The 15,206-nt window shown below is 40.8% G+C and overlaps 2 protein-coding genes across 2 annotated transcripts; one reads left to right on the forward strand and one right to left on the reverse strand.

The window, feature by feature from the left end:
* Nucleotides 1-208: 208 nt before the first annotated feature.
* LOC143859590 (uncharacterized) lies at nucleotides 209-4,965 on the forward strand. The gene is made up of 3 exons (XM_077370248.1): nucleotides 209-527; nucleotides 622-2,777; nucleotides 3,079-4,965. The coding sequence occupies exons 1-3, from the start codon at nucleotides 209-211 to the stop codon at nucleotides 4,963-4,965; spliced, it is 4,362 nt and encodes a 1,453-aa protein (XP_077226363.1).
* A 3,782-nt stretch (nucleotides 4,966-8,747) lies between these two features.
* LOC143859592 (uncharacterized) lies at nucleotides 8,748-9,383 on the reverse strand. Its single transcript, XM_077370249.1, has one exon. It carries the CDS (start codon nucleotides 9,381-9,383, stop codon nucleotides 8,748-8,750), a length of 636 nt encoding a protein of 211 aa, XP_077226364.1.
* Nucleotides 9,384-15,206: the final 5,823 nt, after the last annotated feature.

Here is a 15,206-nt window from a genome sequence, read left to right on the forward strand (position 1 = left end):
AGTGTTGAATATGATTGGAAGCCTACTGCCTGTAAAAATTGTCACAATTTCAGCCACACATCAGAGGCATGCCCCAAAAATATCCAGCAGTCGGCTCTTAAAACTAAACAAGAATGGCGGCCAGTAAAGTCCGCCCCTAAAATTTCAATGCCCTCAGGTAGCCTCAACAGAAAGTGGATCCGAAAAAATCAGTGGAATTATTGCTGAAATGGTTACTGAAAGTGAGACTCATAATGAGAAGGATGGTGATTTTGTAATCCTTCCCCAAATGAATGACCCTACCCAGGAGTTTAGACTCCAAAATAGCTTTGCGATCCTGGAGGAAGAGCAGGAAGAAGGAGTCATGCATGAAGATGGAAGTGATGATGTGCTAGAGGGCTGTATCATTCAGAGAGAAAAGGGAGGTAGTACTGTCCAGATAGAGGGACTTCAAAGTTTTTGTGATCCCACTAAAATTAATGTCACTGCTGAAGATACAGCCCAATCCTTAACTCTAAGGGTCGATGATGAATCTTGGAGCGTGGAATGTTAGAGGGCTCTGCTCCCTTACCAAGAGGGGGGAAATTCGGTATCTATTGGAGACCACAAAAATCTCCCTTCTCTGTCTTACTGAAACTAAAGCTCAGAAAGAAGATATGCTCTCTTTGGTTAATGAAATTGGGGAAGGATGGCGATGTTATGCGAATTATAATCACACTATTAAAGGTAGAATCTGGATTATATGGGATCCGCGGTATGTTCAGGTTAACATATTAGAAGATGCGTACCAATATATCCATGGTGAAGTTCAGTTCCTGCAGACAAATATAAAGTTCTTATTAACCGCTGTTTATGCGGCAAATGCGGGAGATGAGAGGAGAAATCTATGGACTCAGTTAATTCGAATAGCTTCTGCTATATCAATGCCTTGGATTGTTGCTGGGGACTTTAATGTAACTAGATATCAAGAGGAACGGTGGGGTGGGGCTGGCCCCAATCTGAATCATGTTGAGGAATTCAATGACTGTATTGATCAGTGTTACTTGGCGGATCTTCGGGCCTTTGGGCATACCTTGTCTTGGAACAACAACTCCGGCATTGGCAACTTGAAGTTTCGGATGCTAGATCGGGCTCTCGGCAATGATGAATGGTTTGCTTCCTTCCCTAATTCTTCTGCTGAGTATAAAAATCCGGGTCTCTCGGATCATTCTCCAATTGTTATCAGGCTTCAGACATCAGCCTCCAGAGGAGGGAAACCTTTCAGGTTCTTCAATATGTGGTTGAGGGATACTTCCATTTTTGAATTAGTAGAAAGGGCTTGGGCAAAAGAAATTAGAGGGAACCCTATGTTTAAACTGTGCAAGAAGCTGCAAGAGGTTAAAAGGGTTATAAAAGATTGGAATTCAAAAAAATTTGGTCGTATTGATACTAAGATGGCTAATATCAGACAAAAATTAGGAGACATCCAAACGCAGGTGGCTGCCAATCCGGCCAATGTGGCCCTGAAACAAGAAGAAATTTCTACTAAGATTGAGTTTACTGCTACTGCCAAATTGGAAGAATCTATGCTGCACCAGAAATCCAGAGTCAATTGGCTAAATTTGGGGGACTCCAACAATAGTTTCTTCCATTCTGCCATGAATATGAGGAGAAATCAAAACTCTATTCAAGGTATCACTAGATCTGATGGGCAAATAACCACTGATAGCAAGGAGATTGAGGAGACTCTTATCTCTTACTTCAAAGACATTCTCACTACTCAATCGGGGAGGACAGAAGAGACTACTTATATTGTGCCTGATCCTGTCACTACCTTGAATAATGAGGAGATATGCGACCTTCTTCTTGCGTTCACTGAAGAGGAGATATGTATTACCATCCATGCCATGGATGATAATAAAGCTCCTGGTCCTGATGGGTTTAATGGAGCTTTCTTCAAGAGCTTTTGGTATCTTATTGGCAAAGAGACGGTGGCGGCCATCCAGTATTTCTTCAAAACTGGCAATCTCCTCCCTGCTCTTAACACTTCCTTTATAGCCTTGATTCCTAAATGTAATAACGCCTCAACCCCTGATCAGTATAGGCCTATATCCCTCTGTAATCATGTCTATAAGGTCATTACCAAATTGATGGCTAATAGGATGAGAAAAGTCATGCATAGGATTATCAATCCCTCCCAATCTGCCTTTATCAAAGGTAGACTGATCCAAGAAAATGTCCTTCTGACCCATGATATTTGTCATAATTTTCACCGGAAATCTAATGTCAAAGCCATGTGTGTCAAAATTGATTTGAAGAAGGCTTATGACAATGTTTGTCATGGATCCCTTGTTCAATTCTTGAGAAAGCTTAGATTCCCTGATATCTGGTGCAAGTGGATCCTCCAATGTATTTCTACTCCTTCTTTCTCGATTTTGATTAATGGATCCCCTCGGGGGTTCTTCAGATCTTCCAATGGGCTGCGCCAAGGTGATCCAATATCTCCTCTTCTGTTCTGTGTTGTGATGGAGATGCTTAGCTGTATTCTCTACAAAGCCCAGCTGGAAGGAATAATTTCTTCTCCCTTTGCTAGAGGAAACTATTGTATCAACCATTTATTCTTCGCTGATGATGTAATGCTTTTTACAGATGCTAATCTCTCTAATGCAGCTGGGTTGACCCAGTGCCTTCTAGATTTCAAGAATTGTTCGGGTCTTGAGGCCAGCCTAAACAAGAGTGAAATTTTCTTCTCTGGAATCCCTCCTCAGCAGAGAGTTCAGATCAGCTGTGTCATGGGCTTTTGTGAAGGGGTGCTGCCTGTTAGATTTTTTTTTTTTTTTTTTGGTTGGCAAGCTGGGGTTAGGCAGGACCCCTACCAGATTCATTAAAAGGAAATAAGAAATACAAACTAAGGAGGCTCAAAAGCCAACAAGAAGGGAACAAGCTCCCAGCACATCAACAGCCAAGAAAAATAATAGAAAAAACAAATGCCATTCGGAGGAGTGACCAAGTTTCCGAAGGGAACATCCTCTCTGCAGTCCAACATCCATAGCATTTGAATTGAGGATTGGATCCATTCGATCCCTTGAGATATGGGAAAGGACCTTCCCGACCAACTAGGGATCCAGCAGGAAGACTCAAAATAATCGACATTGGGACTATGGGAAGGAGCCCAAGAACTGGGAAAATGAGCAGGATCTGCGCCCATGTTACAACCGAGTGTATACCCTCCCGGAGAAGTCATCAGTGAGAATATCAGCAAGAGCAGAGGGGATAAGATTGGTTTCTATATTTGTTCCTTTGCACGTACAATCCACTTTGGACAAAAAATCAGCTGCTCTATTTGCCTCCCTCCAGACATGGGAGATTTTCCACGCTGTGAAAAAGGAGAGAGGGAGAGATTTGCCTGTTAGATATTTGGGGTTGCCTTTGGTTACTACTCGGCTGACTAAGGGTGGCTGCCAGCCTCTCATTAGCAGAATTAGGAACAAGATTGCATTATGGAGTAACAAAAATCTTTCAAGGGCGGGGCGTTTGGAACTGATAAAAACTGTCCTGAGCTCCTTCCAGATTTATTGGTCTGCAACTTATAATCTCCCGAAGGAAGTCCTGAATAACATTGAAACAATTTTTCGGAATTTCTTCTGGGCTGGGTGTTCTCTGCAAAAAAAGTTTATTCCGGTAGCTTGGGCAACTCTGTGCAGGCCAGTGGAAGTAGGAGGGGTCGGGTTAAGAAGGCTGAAAGATGTGAACGAATCCTGCCAGTTAAAACTCCTTTGGAGAATAGTGCAAGATTGTAACACCCCTTGGGTCCGTTGGTTCAAAGAAAAATATATAAGAGGGAGATGTTTCTGGTCCATCCCCATGCCTTCATCTCCTTCCTGGGGAGCTAGGAGCATCCTTCAGCAAAGGCAAAGTGCTAAAAATTTCATTTGTTACGTGGTGGGGGAGGGGTCTTCTATTGATTTTTGGAAGCATCCGTGGCACCCAGATGGGATTCTCAATTCATCAGAAGGTAGGATTTTTAACCTCCCAAAGGAAGGATCTGTTAAAGAATTCCGAATGAATGGGACTTGGGATAAAATTCTGACCCAACCTCAATTCCAAGAGCTTAAGACTGTAATAAACTCTGGCCTGTTTTCCCAGAATCCCTACGACTATGCCGTTTGGAAACCTGCTCCTGATGGTGCTTTTAGCATAAAGAGCGCTTGGAATCAAGTGAGAAAGAAGCATCCTGTTTTGGAATGGACATCTTCGGTTTGGTTTAAGGGTAGTGTTCGTAGACAGAGCTTGGTTACCTGGCAAGCTCTTACCTATAAACTGAGCACAAGGGATAGAATTCTGTTTTTGAACCCTTCCAGAGAAACAAGATGCCCTCTTTGTAAGGTGAACCCTGAAACTATTGACCATTTATTCTTCAAATGCTCCTTCTCATCTTGGATTTGGAAATCGATTTTATGGAGATTTACTCATAGGAGGAACCTGTTCCGAACTTTAGCGAAAGAGGAAGAGTGGATTAGGAGGAATTTCAGAGGAAGAGGGCAGACAGCTATAGCAATGAGAATAGCCTTTAACACTGCTGTTTATATGATTTGGCTAGAGAGGAATACTCGCATTTTTGAAAACAAAGAGGTTCATAAACAAAGAATCCTTGCTGCTGCTCTAAATGCCATTAGAGATCGAGTCCTATTCCTTAACCTTGAGGATATTCGGTCCAGCAAAATTGAGGAAGTGTCAAAAAATTGGAACTTTCCCTACTTCTATAGGAAAACTGATAGTAAGTTCTGCTCTTGGGTTATGCCGGTGGGGGAAATGGTCAAATTAAATACTGATGGAGCCCTCAACTCCGAAGGTGCGGGGATTGGGGGGATTCTAAGAGATGGAAAGAGGAATATCATAGCCATGTTCTCTGTTGATAAAACTGTGGAAGAGATTCATGGTTTAGAAATGGAAGCAGTCCTCCATGGCTTAGAGCTTGCTCACAGAAAGAATATTCAGCACATCTAGGTTGAATCAGATTCGATGATGACTGTGAAAATTATAGAGAAGATGTGGACTTGTTCTTGGAAGAAGATCCCTACTTTTGAGAAGATTATGAACCTGCTTAATAAGTTCAAAAGCTGGAAAATCTCACATATTTGGAGAGAGGCTAACCAAGCAGCTGATTACCTCTCAAAACCAAATTGCTCTCTCAAAGGTGAAGATATTCAGTCAATTTCTATTCCTTCAGATCTTCACAACATCGTGTCCCTTGATGATGATGGGATGGTTTATTCTAGAGTGTAGTTGTCCCAATCTTGTGACGAAGAGAAAGATGTGCCTTGCTTTAAGCCGCTTGCAGAGCACTGTTGGGAGGGAGTGGTTATTCCTCCACACCCCTCGTCAGATTAGCTTAATGTCCCTAAGCTACGTGTTGAAGACAAGTGTTGTGTTTAGTTGTTGGTGTTGTGGTGCTATCTGTAGCCCACCTTGTGGCATTTTTCAGCACTCCACTTTTATTTTCTTTTTGGCTATTTGCCTTTGTCGCCCTTGTGGCCCTCCTTTGTAATCCTTTCCTTTGTTATTAATATATCTGGTCGGGGTCTGCCTAACCCCAGCTTACCAACCAAAAAAAAAATAAAAAAATAAAAAAAGATTTAGTTGATAAAGGATGGAGATTGAAAAAATAAAAAGTTTCTTATTTTAGAAAATTTATAAAACATCCATATTTTAGACATAGGAAACCCTAGATATGGTGTCAAGGAGCTTTTAGCCAAGTTTTGAGTTGAGAATGAGAGGGTATTAAATCTTAGATTTAGTTTTTGAAAGATGGAGATTGAACAAATAAAAGTATCTTATTTTAGAAACTTTAGAAAACATTAATCTTTTACACTTTGTAAACCCTATAGATGTTGTCAAAGAGCTTTTAGCCAAGTTTTGAGATGAGGATTTGATGGTATTCAATCTTAGATTTATATGATTAAGGATGGAGATTGAGAAATTAGAAAGTTTCTTATTGTAGAAACTTTGTAAACCATCCATCTTTTAGACAAAGGAAACCCTCGAGATGGTCTTAAGTAGCTTTTAGCGATGTTTTGAGATGAGGATGAGATGGTATTGAATCTTACATTTAGTTGATACAGGATGGAGATTGAAAAAAATAGTAAGTTTGTTATTTTAGAAACTTTAAAAAACATCCATCTTTTAGACATAGGAGATCTTATATCAGTGTCAACGAGCTTTTTGCCATGTTTTGATATGAGCATGATATGGTATTGAATCTTAGTTTTAGTTGATGAAGGACCATCTTTTATGGTATTGAAACCCTAAAGATGATGTCAATGACCTTTTAGCCAAGTTTTGGGATGAGAATGAGAGCGTATTGAATCTTAGATTTAGTTGATTATGGATAAAGATTAAAAAAATAGAAAGTTTCTTATTTTAGAAAATTTATAAAACATCCATCTTTTAGACTTAGTAAACCCTAGACATAGTGTCAAGGAGCTTTTAGCCTTGTTTTGGATTGACGATGAGATGATATTGATTCTTAGATTTAGTTGATGAAGGATACAGATTGAAAAAATTGAAAGTTTCTTATTTTAGAAACTTTGTAAGACATACATCTTTTAGACATAGGAAACCCTAGAGATGGTGTGAAGGAGCTTTTAGCCAAGTTTTGAGATGAGAATGAGATGGTATAGAATCATAGATTTAGTTGATGAAGGATGGAGATTGAAAAAATAGAAAGTTACTTATTTTAATAACTTTATAAAACTTCAATCTTTTAGACATAGTAAACCCAAGAGATGATGTCAACGAGCTTTTAGCCAAGTTTTGGGATGAGAATGAGAGGATATTGAATCTTAGATTTACTTGATGAAGGATGGAGAATGAAAAAATAGAAAGTTTCTTATTTTTGAAACTTTATAAGACATCCATCTTTTAGGCATAGGAAACCCTAGAGATGGTGTGAAAGAGCTTTTAGCCTAGTTTTAAGATGAGGATGAGAATGTATTAAATCTTAAATTTAGTTGATGAAGGATGGAGATTGAAATTTTAGAAACTTTATAAAACATCCATCTTTTAGACATAGGGGACCTTAGAGACGGTGTCAAAGGGCTTTTAGCCATGTTTTGGGATGATGATGAGAGGGAATTGAATCTTAGATTTAGTTAATGAAGGATGGAGATTGAAAAAATAGAAAGTTTACTATTTCTTAAACTTTATAAGACATCAATCTTTTAGACATAGGAAACCCTAGAGATTGTGTCAAGGAGCTTTTAGCCAAGTTTTGAGATGATGATGAGATGGTATTGAATCTTAGATTTAGTTGATTAAAGATGGAGATTAAAAAAGAGAAAGTTTCTTATTTTAGTAACTTTATAAAACATCCATCTTTAATAAAACATTCATCCCAAAACTTGGCTAAAAGCTCCTTGACAGTATCTCTAGGGTTTTCTACTTCTAAAAGATGTATGTTTTATAATGTTTCTAAAATTAGAAACTTTATATTTTTTCAATTCTTATCTTCATCCTAAAACTTGGCTAAAGGCTCCTTGACACCATCTATAAGGTTTCCTATGTCTAAAAGATTGATGTTTTATAAAGTTTCAAAAATAAGAAACTTTTTATTTTTTCTCCATCATTCATCAACTAAATCTAAGACTCAATACCATCGCTAACTCATCCCAAAACTTGGCTCAGCGGTCCTTGACACCATTTCTAGGGTTTACTAAGTGTAAAAGATTGATGTTTTTCAAAGTTTTTAATATAAGAAACTTTCAATTTTTTCAATATCCATCATTCAACAAATAAATCTAAGATTCAATACCGTCTCATTCTTAACCTAAAACTTTGCTAAAAGATTAAAAAAAACCTAAAACTTTGCTAAAAGATTCAAAACTTTGCTAAAAAGCGCAAACCGAACTGGAAGAAGAGGTGTTCCCCAACAAACATTTCTTCATCAAACAAGCCAAGGAACGTTATGAAGCCTTAATAGATCGAGTTGTCATCTCAGGACGAAAGGTTATTTTCAAGATTTTAACAAATTTGATCTTCTATCACTTTTTGAATTCCAAGGTTGGTCCTTCTTCTTTCTAGTCTATAGCGCTGCAGTCTATCTTGAGATAGGTATTTTTATCCCAATTTGAAAATTTCCTATGAAGGAGTAGTGATGAATACCCATCTTCAAGAAGACAAATTTGGGTTAAATTTGAAAAACTTATGTACTTGGCTTGACATACCTAATGCAGGAAAGAAGATAGAAAATCATTTTTCAAGAGAAAAAGTATATGAGACATTAGGTGTTGCTCATCCAAAGGATAAGTTAAACATCAAGGCTAGCACAATGAATGATGGAGCTAGAGTAGTTCATAAAGTTGTAGCATACAATATCACCCCTAGAGCATGAAATTTTGATGCAGTGAAGCCCTTTGAAGCCCTCATAATCCATTGCATTATGAAAAAGATCCAATTACATTTAGGCTTCATCATGTTGGGGTATATGGATGAGACAGTCAAAAGAGGACAGGGTGGCCTACCGTATGGGATGCAAATTACTAAACTCCTAAGGCTTCATAAGATGAATCTAGAAAAAGTCTTCTCAACAAACCCTGATCCTCCGCTCAACCACTCCACCATTACCCTTATGAGAATTTTTTTTTGATGAGTAAGCAGGGGTTAGGCAGGACCCCAACCAGGCATTAGGAAATAAAAAGAGTTACAACTAAGGGGGCTGATAAGCCAACAAGAAGGGAACAAGCTCCCAACAACAGAGAATCCAAAAGACAGAGATACAAGACATGGAGGATTTACATTCTACAGAACTCAATGCCACTCCTATCAGTATCCAGGAGCTGAAGGAGAGCCGGTGGAGACAGGAAAGGAGGGATATCTGTCCCTTTGCAAGGGCATTTCCGTTTGGATAGGAAGTCTGCAACACTATTCCCTTCTCGCCAAATGTGAGAGATTCTCCATTGGAGGAATAGAGATAAGAGCTGGTGGATTTCCTGAATACGGTGGAAGCATCTCCAAGGAATTTTAGAGATTCCATTGATCACATCAGCTGCAGATTTAGAGTCAACTTCCATCCAGATTTTGTCAATACCTAAGAATGCGGCCAGCTGCAATCCTTCAAGGACAGCATGAATTTCCAGAGCAAGAATATCCTCCCCCTCCACGTTAGCAGAGAACATGGAAACAAGGAATCCATTGTTGTCCCGAATTACACCGCCAATACCACCTCCTTCCTTATCCAAAGAAGCGTTGGAGTTAGTTTTAAAACACCCTTGAAGCGGTTTAATCCAGGAGAAGGCTTGAGGAGGACAGATCCTAGGGCATAAGGTACAGCCAAAATTGGAAGCTATAGAGAGATTGCTTTGGTTATCAACATCCTCAATCTTCATGCCCTGAATCTTTGATCTTACCAGGGAAAGAAGATCAGACATCAGCACTGTGTTTGGACGAGAAATATTGTGAAAAACTCGCTGATTCCTCTCAATCCAGATTTTGTAAATTGATGCTTCAAAACTAAGTAGGCCAATTTAGCTGACTGGCCAGCACCTTTAAAGTTGGTAGCAAGCCATTGCTCTTCCTGAACAAGATCAGGTTTAGGATTACGTCTGTGCCCAAGCTTCACAAGAAGAGATTTCCAGATCCATTTCGAGTAGCTACATTGGAAGAAGAGGTGGTTAACAGTTTCAAGACTTGAATTGCATAAGATGCAACTCCTGTTAACTGATGAGTCCAGGAAAGGAAGATTATCAGTGGTACTTAGGCCGTTGATGAGAGCTTTCCAAGAGACAAGAGCATGACGAGGGATAAAGCCTCTGAACCAAATTCTCGAGGCCCAATCAAGTTTTTCGAATTTCTGTCTGGTGACTTCCCACCCACTTTTCGCGGAGAAAAGACCATTACTGTTTGGCTTCCAAATAGGGAGATTGATTGCTGAATCGTTGAAGATGGCTTCGGATAAAAGGGCTTTTTCACGGGTGAGAGATCCGATGTTCAGAATAAGGTTCCAGGATCCCTCGAAGTGCAATTGGTCTAAGGAGTTCATGGATGAGAAGGAGGAATCAGTTCTGTGCCTGGATATGAGGGATGAAATGACACCCCGCGGATGCCAAGGTTGGTTCCAAAGATCAATTTCGGCTTCATTGCCCACAAAGTAGCAGATATGAGGTTTAGCCAAATCCCTACTCCTCAGGATACTTCTAATCCCCCAGGAAGGTTTGGAAGGTTGGTTTATGGTCCAGAAATTTTTTCTTTTGATGTATTTCAGAGAAAACCAGCTGTTCCAGAGGTTAATCTTGCCTGAAATGATGGACCGTACCTGCTTGATTCTGAGAGAAACATTAATGTCCCTGTTAAGCCTAAGCCCGTTACCCCCTTCGCTTTTGGGTTTGCACATTTCTGCCCACGAAACTGAATGGTGAGTTTTTTTTCCGTCAGCGCTGCCCCATATGAATGATCTGAAAATTATCTCAATCGTGTCCATGACACCCTTTGGAATATCGAAAGCAGAAGACCAATAGATCATGAAACTGTTTAACACAGTTTTCACAAGTTCAATTCTTCCAGCTTGGCTTAGGCATTTGCTAGTCCAGCTGGCAATGCGCTTGCGAACTTTAGTAATCAATGGAGCACAGTCAGAAATAGTGAGTCTCGAAGTAAACAATGGGAGACCAAGATATCTAATGGGGAGGGCTCCTTCGATAAACCCCAGGATTTCGAGGATCTCCTGCTTATCTCTAGGAATAGTACCATGAAAAAAGACTTCAGATTTTGAAGGGTTAGCCTCCAGCCCAGTGATGCTATTGAATTGGTTAAGACAGGAAGAGAGGACATTAGCATTTTCTGAAGTTCCTTTGGCGAAGATCATTAGATCATCTGCGAATAACAGATGAGAAATAGATAAAGGGCCTTGGACAAACGGGGTGGAAAGAGCATTGGATAAAGTGGCATTTTCAAGAAGGACAGAAAGCATTTCCATGGAGATAGAGAAGAGGAGGGGGGAGAGGGGGTCTCCTTGTCGAAGGCCATTAGAAGAAGTAAAGAAACCTTGAGGGGAGCCATTCAACAGGATAGAAAAAGAAGGGTTCGAAATACATTCTTCGATCCAGTCTAGCCAGATGGAATTAAAACCTTCTTTGCCCATGAAGGATAGCAGGGCGTGGCGATTGATGTTATCGAAGGCTTTCGCAAGATCAATTTTTAGGCACATGGAAGGGGTGGGGGAGGGGAGATGAAAGTTATGTAGCAGATCATGGGTGAGAAGGATATTGTCTTGGATTTGACGCCCTCTAATGAAAGCAGATTGGGAAGGACTAATAAGGTTGGTTATGACAGTCCGAAGACGGTTGGCCAGGATTTTGGTTATAGTTTTGTACAGGAAGTTGCAAAGAGAGATTGGACGGTACTGGGAAGGGGAGGAGGTTTCAGGGCCTTTCGGGATGAGGGAAATAAAAGTGGCGTTGACAGATTTGAGGAGCTTACCTGATTTGAAGAAATTTTGAATAGCAGCAATGAAATCATCTCCAAGAAGGTACCAGAAAGCACGGAAAAATGAGGCATTAAATCCATCCGGACCTGGAGATTTGTCTCCATTTGCTTTCCAAACCACGTCTTTGATCTCAGCAGAAGATATTGGGTTGGATAAAGAGGCTACATCCCCAACATTTAGCTTTCTGATTGGGTCAGGAGAAGCTGTACTCTGAATTTTTCCGTTGTTGAGAATCTTGGAGAAGTGACTGATCAGGATAGAGGAGATTTCAGAAGGATCAGTGACTTGGGTGCCATCTTCAGTCTTCATTGCGAGGATAGAATTTTGATTTTGCCTCACCTTCAGATGGGAATAAAAGAATTTAGAGTTTGAGTCTCCCAATTGAAGCCATTGAGCTCTAGATTTCTGTTTTAGATAAGATTCTTCAAGGGAGGAGTGTCTTATCAGGTCCTCTCTAAGAATGGCTTCCTTTTCAAGGAGATGGATGCAAGTTGGATCCTTCTCAATTTGAGCTTGAACATTCAATAACGACTTTCTGATGATGGGCACTTTTATATCAATTCTACCAAAAACCTCTCTGTTCCAAACTTTGATATTATTTTTGACCACTTTCAGATTTTGGACAAAGGAGTACATGGGATTACCTTTTACCTTAAGGTTCCAAGCACGTTCAACAATAGGGTAAAGAGATTGATCGTCCAACCGCATGTCCATGAATTTGAAAGGTCTAGGACTAGGAGAATTGTGATTTGAACAAGACACAATGAAAGGGCTGTGATCAGAGATTCTAGGAGCTATGAATTCAGTATAGGAATTCGGATAGGAATGGAGCCATTCATCATTGACTAGAGATCTGTCAAGCTTAGCCATTTTCAGGTTTCCTAGCTTTCCTTTGTTATTCCAAGTTAGATTTAGACCCACAGAACGAAGGTCAGTAAGAGCACAGGTGGTAATGCAAGAATTAAACTCCTCCAATTGAGCTATATTAGGAGGGTACCCATACCTTTCCTCCTGGTTGCGCACAGGATTGAAGTCTCCAAGCACTATCCATGGAGCCTGGTTAGATGAGGCAATTTTTTCCAGATTGGTCCACAGCTCTCTTCTAGAAATATAGTAGTTATGGGCATAAACGGAGGTCATAGTGAAGGCCATACCAGACTGGATGACTTCTACCTCACAGTGAATGTGCTGACTAGATTCCTCAACAATCTTCAAATTAATCTTAGCTTTGTCCCAGAGAATCCAAATCCTACCTTTAAGAACACAAGAATAGTTTCCATGAGCATCCCAACCTTCACAACAGTCATTGACATAATCCTTCATCTTATTGCACATAGCCTTAGTTTCAAGTAAACAACAAATTGAGGTGTTTGAGCTCCTTAAGAAATCTTGATTTCTCTACGTTTTATGCGGGTGCAGAGACCCCGAGTATTCCAAACAGAGATTAGCTTCATTGAGAGTTCAGGGCAGATGGCGGGTCGGCTCCATGGGAGAGGATGGGGGAGATACAATTCAGAGGAGGACAGACTTTGCCAGAGTCAAATGATGCAGTACTGAGGGGTTCGGTAGGAAGGGTAAAAGGCGAGGGCAGAGTAGGAGGTTTAGGGAAGCACTTTTTAGTGTGAGAATGGACAATTTGTTCCTGGGTACAGATTTGAGGTATAGGCTGATTGGGATCGAGATTGGGATCAGATGGGTAAATGGACGAGGAATCCGTGCATAGAAAGGATGAGGATGTCCTGGTCACAAACGGGGTTTCCAGGTCCAAGGAATCTAAAATGCTGAAATCATTATGGGTACTTATTTTTGGCTGAAGGTAAGAAGGTTGGGTTTTCATGTTCATTTCCTTCAACATCAGCCAGGGCATCAAAGCTGTTATGAATCTGAGTTGCTGTCTCCTCCACTTGTGTGCTGACATTACTAAGCTTTCTGCTCTGCTCCTCAACTTGGGGGAGCTTACAGGGGGATTTGGCTGGCCTTTCCACACTTTCTCTATCTTGATTGACGGTTTGTTGGGGTTGCTTAGAGGGGTTTTTTACTGCTCCTCAACTTGAGCATTTTTGGGACAGGCTTCAGAGGTATGACTGAAGTCAATACAGGTTTTACAGGCTGATGGTTTACAGTCATATTGCACACTTTGGTTATGGATCCCATAGGGGGTGTGAATGAGAATGTTTTCTGGAAATTCTGCTCCAGCTTCCACTTCCACACACATATGAGCATAACTTAATCTTGTTTCTTCAGCAGTCCTTGAATCCATATACAAAGGGTTCCCAATGAAACTGGCGATTTTACTTAATCCTTTAGCACTCCAGAACTCAAGAGGTAAACCTGGAAGACGAACCCACACATGGATTGAGGTAAGGTTTAGTTTCTCAAGGGGAGTTCCTGGTTTCCATTTCCGTAGAATCATAGGTCTCCCAGCATAGGAGTGCTCCCCTGATTCCAGCACTGAGTCACAATCATCAAGACAGGTGAACTGAAATAAATAAAATCCATTATTGAGAGTAAAAATCTGCATTTCCCCCTTAAGTGTCCACTTTCTTGAGAGATTTTCTCTCAGATTCATGAAATAGGGCCTCCTACCAATAAAATTTCCCACCAAGGAAGTTCTCCATTTACATCCAATCTCCTCAATCTCTTCATTTTCGAAAGCAATCCTCTTCTTCCCCGATTCAGCCATTACAGGGTTCACAAACACAAGTTTGGAAAGACCCTTATCAGATTTTTTTCCAAAGATGGATCTCCAAGGACTGGTGGTATCCTGGTTAGCAGCAACTCCTTGCTCATGAGCTGCAAGATCAGACCTTTCGGTTTCCAGGGTTGGGTCTATCCCAACAGGGTGGGCGGAAGTTTCTGTGCTGGGTGAGGGTTTTTTGTGGTTTGAAATTTCAAGTGGGCGGGAATAATTCCCAGGGGTAGAAAAGAGGAATGAGTTGGGACAGGGTGGGCCCATGCTAATTTTCTCTAGCTTTGCTGCTTCAATAAGCTTTTGATTTAGGAAAGGACTGGGTTCTGGTGAGAGTACAGGAGTGGTTGGGAATGAGGAGTGGACAGAGAAGTTTGGGAATGAGGAGACATCATAGGGTAGGTGAGGACTGGCAGAGGTCATAGCAAAAACTGCTGGGCAATACCCCTATTCCTGGAAAGGGTGGTTTTGTTCCTGGTTTTCTTGAGCAATGGAATAGCTTCCAAAAATGGAAGGATTTCCACCAGCTAGCTCTTCTTCTCCGATTTGCAGATTCAGTGGTAAGAAGCAGTTTAGAGTTGGAGGAGGAGGAGCACGAATTTCTTAGATGGACAGAAGTTCAGGACTTTGGATTTTTCGAGGGGAAAGCGATTTCGAAGAAATTCTAAAAGTCTGTTTTGGTTTTTTCAGAGAGATTGAAGTCTGAGCTGGGGTTTTGGTAAACCTTTTGTGCACTCGAGTGCCTCTTCTGAAACGGGTTGAGGGTTCAGGAGCATGATCATGGGGATCATCTAGAGGGAACATTTCCTTCAGGTATGCAATATGCTGGACAGAGTTCATACCTGGTTCAGAGAGAGGTGATGGCTTTTGTTCTCCAGAGAGCCGATCAAATTGGTAGTTATCCTCAAGCTCACGAACTGCTTGAGGCACCTTTCCATGGGATGAGGGAGATTTGCCATGACCAGCAGGATTTGGATATGCCCAGAAACGGCTTTCCAATACAGCACCAGGGGACTTGCCTGGGTCAGGAGGAATCTCCATGGCCTGGAATTCCTACTAAACCACCCAAAAAACTGAAAA

This window comes from Tasmannia lanceolata, unplaced genomic scaffold, assembly GCF_043159265.1.
Source record: "Tasmannia lanceolata isolate RefF3 unplaced genomic scaffold, GAP_Taslan_0.1 ptg000035l, whole genome shotgun sequence".
In the NCBI taxonomy this organism is placed as follows: domain Eukaryota; kingdom Viridiplantae; phylum Streptophyta; class Magnoliopsida; order Canellales; family Winteraceae; genus Tasmannia; species Tasmannia lanceolata.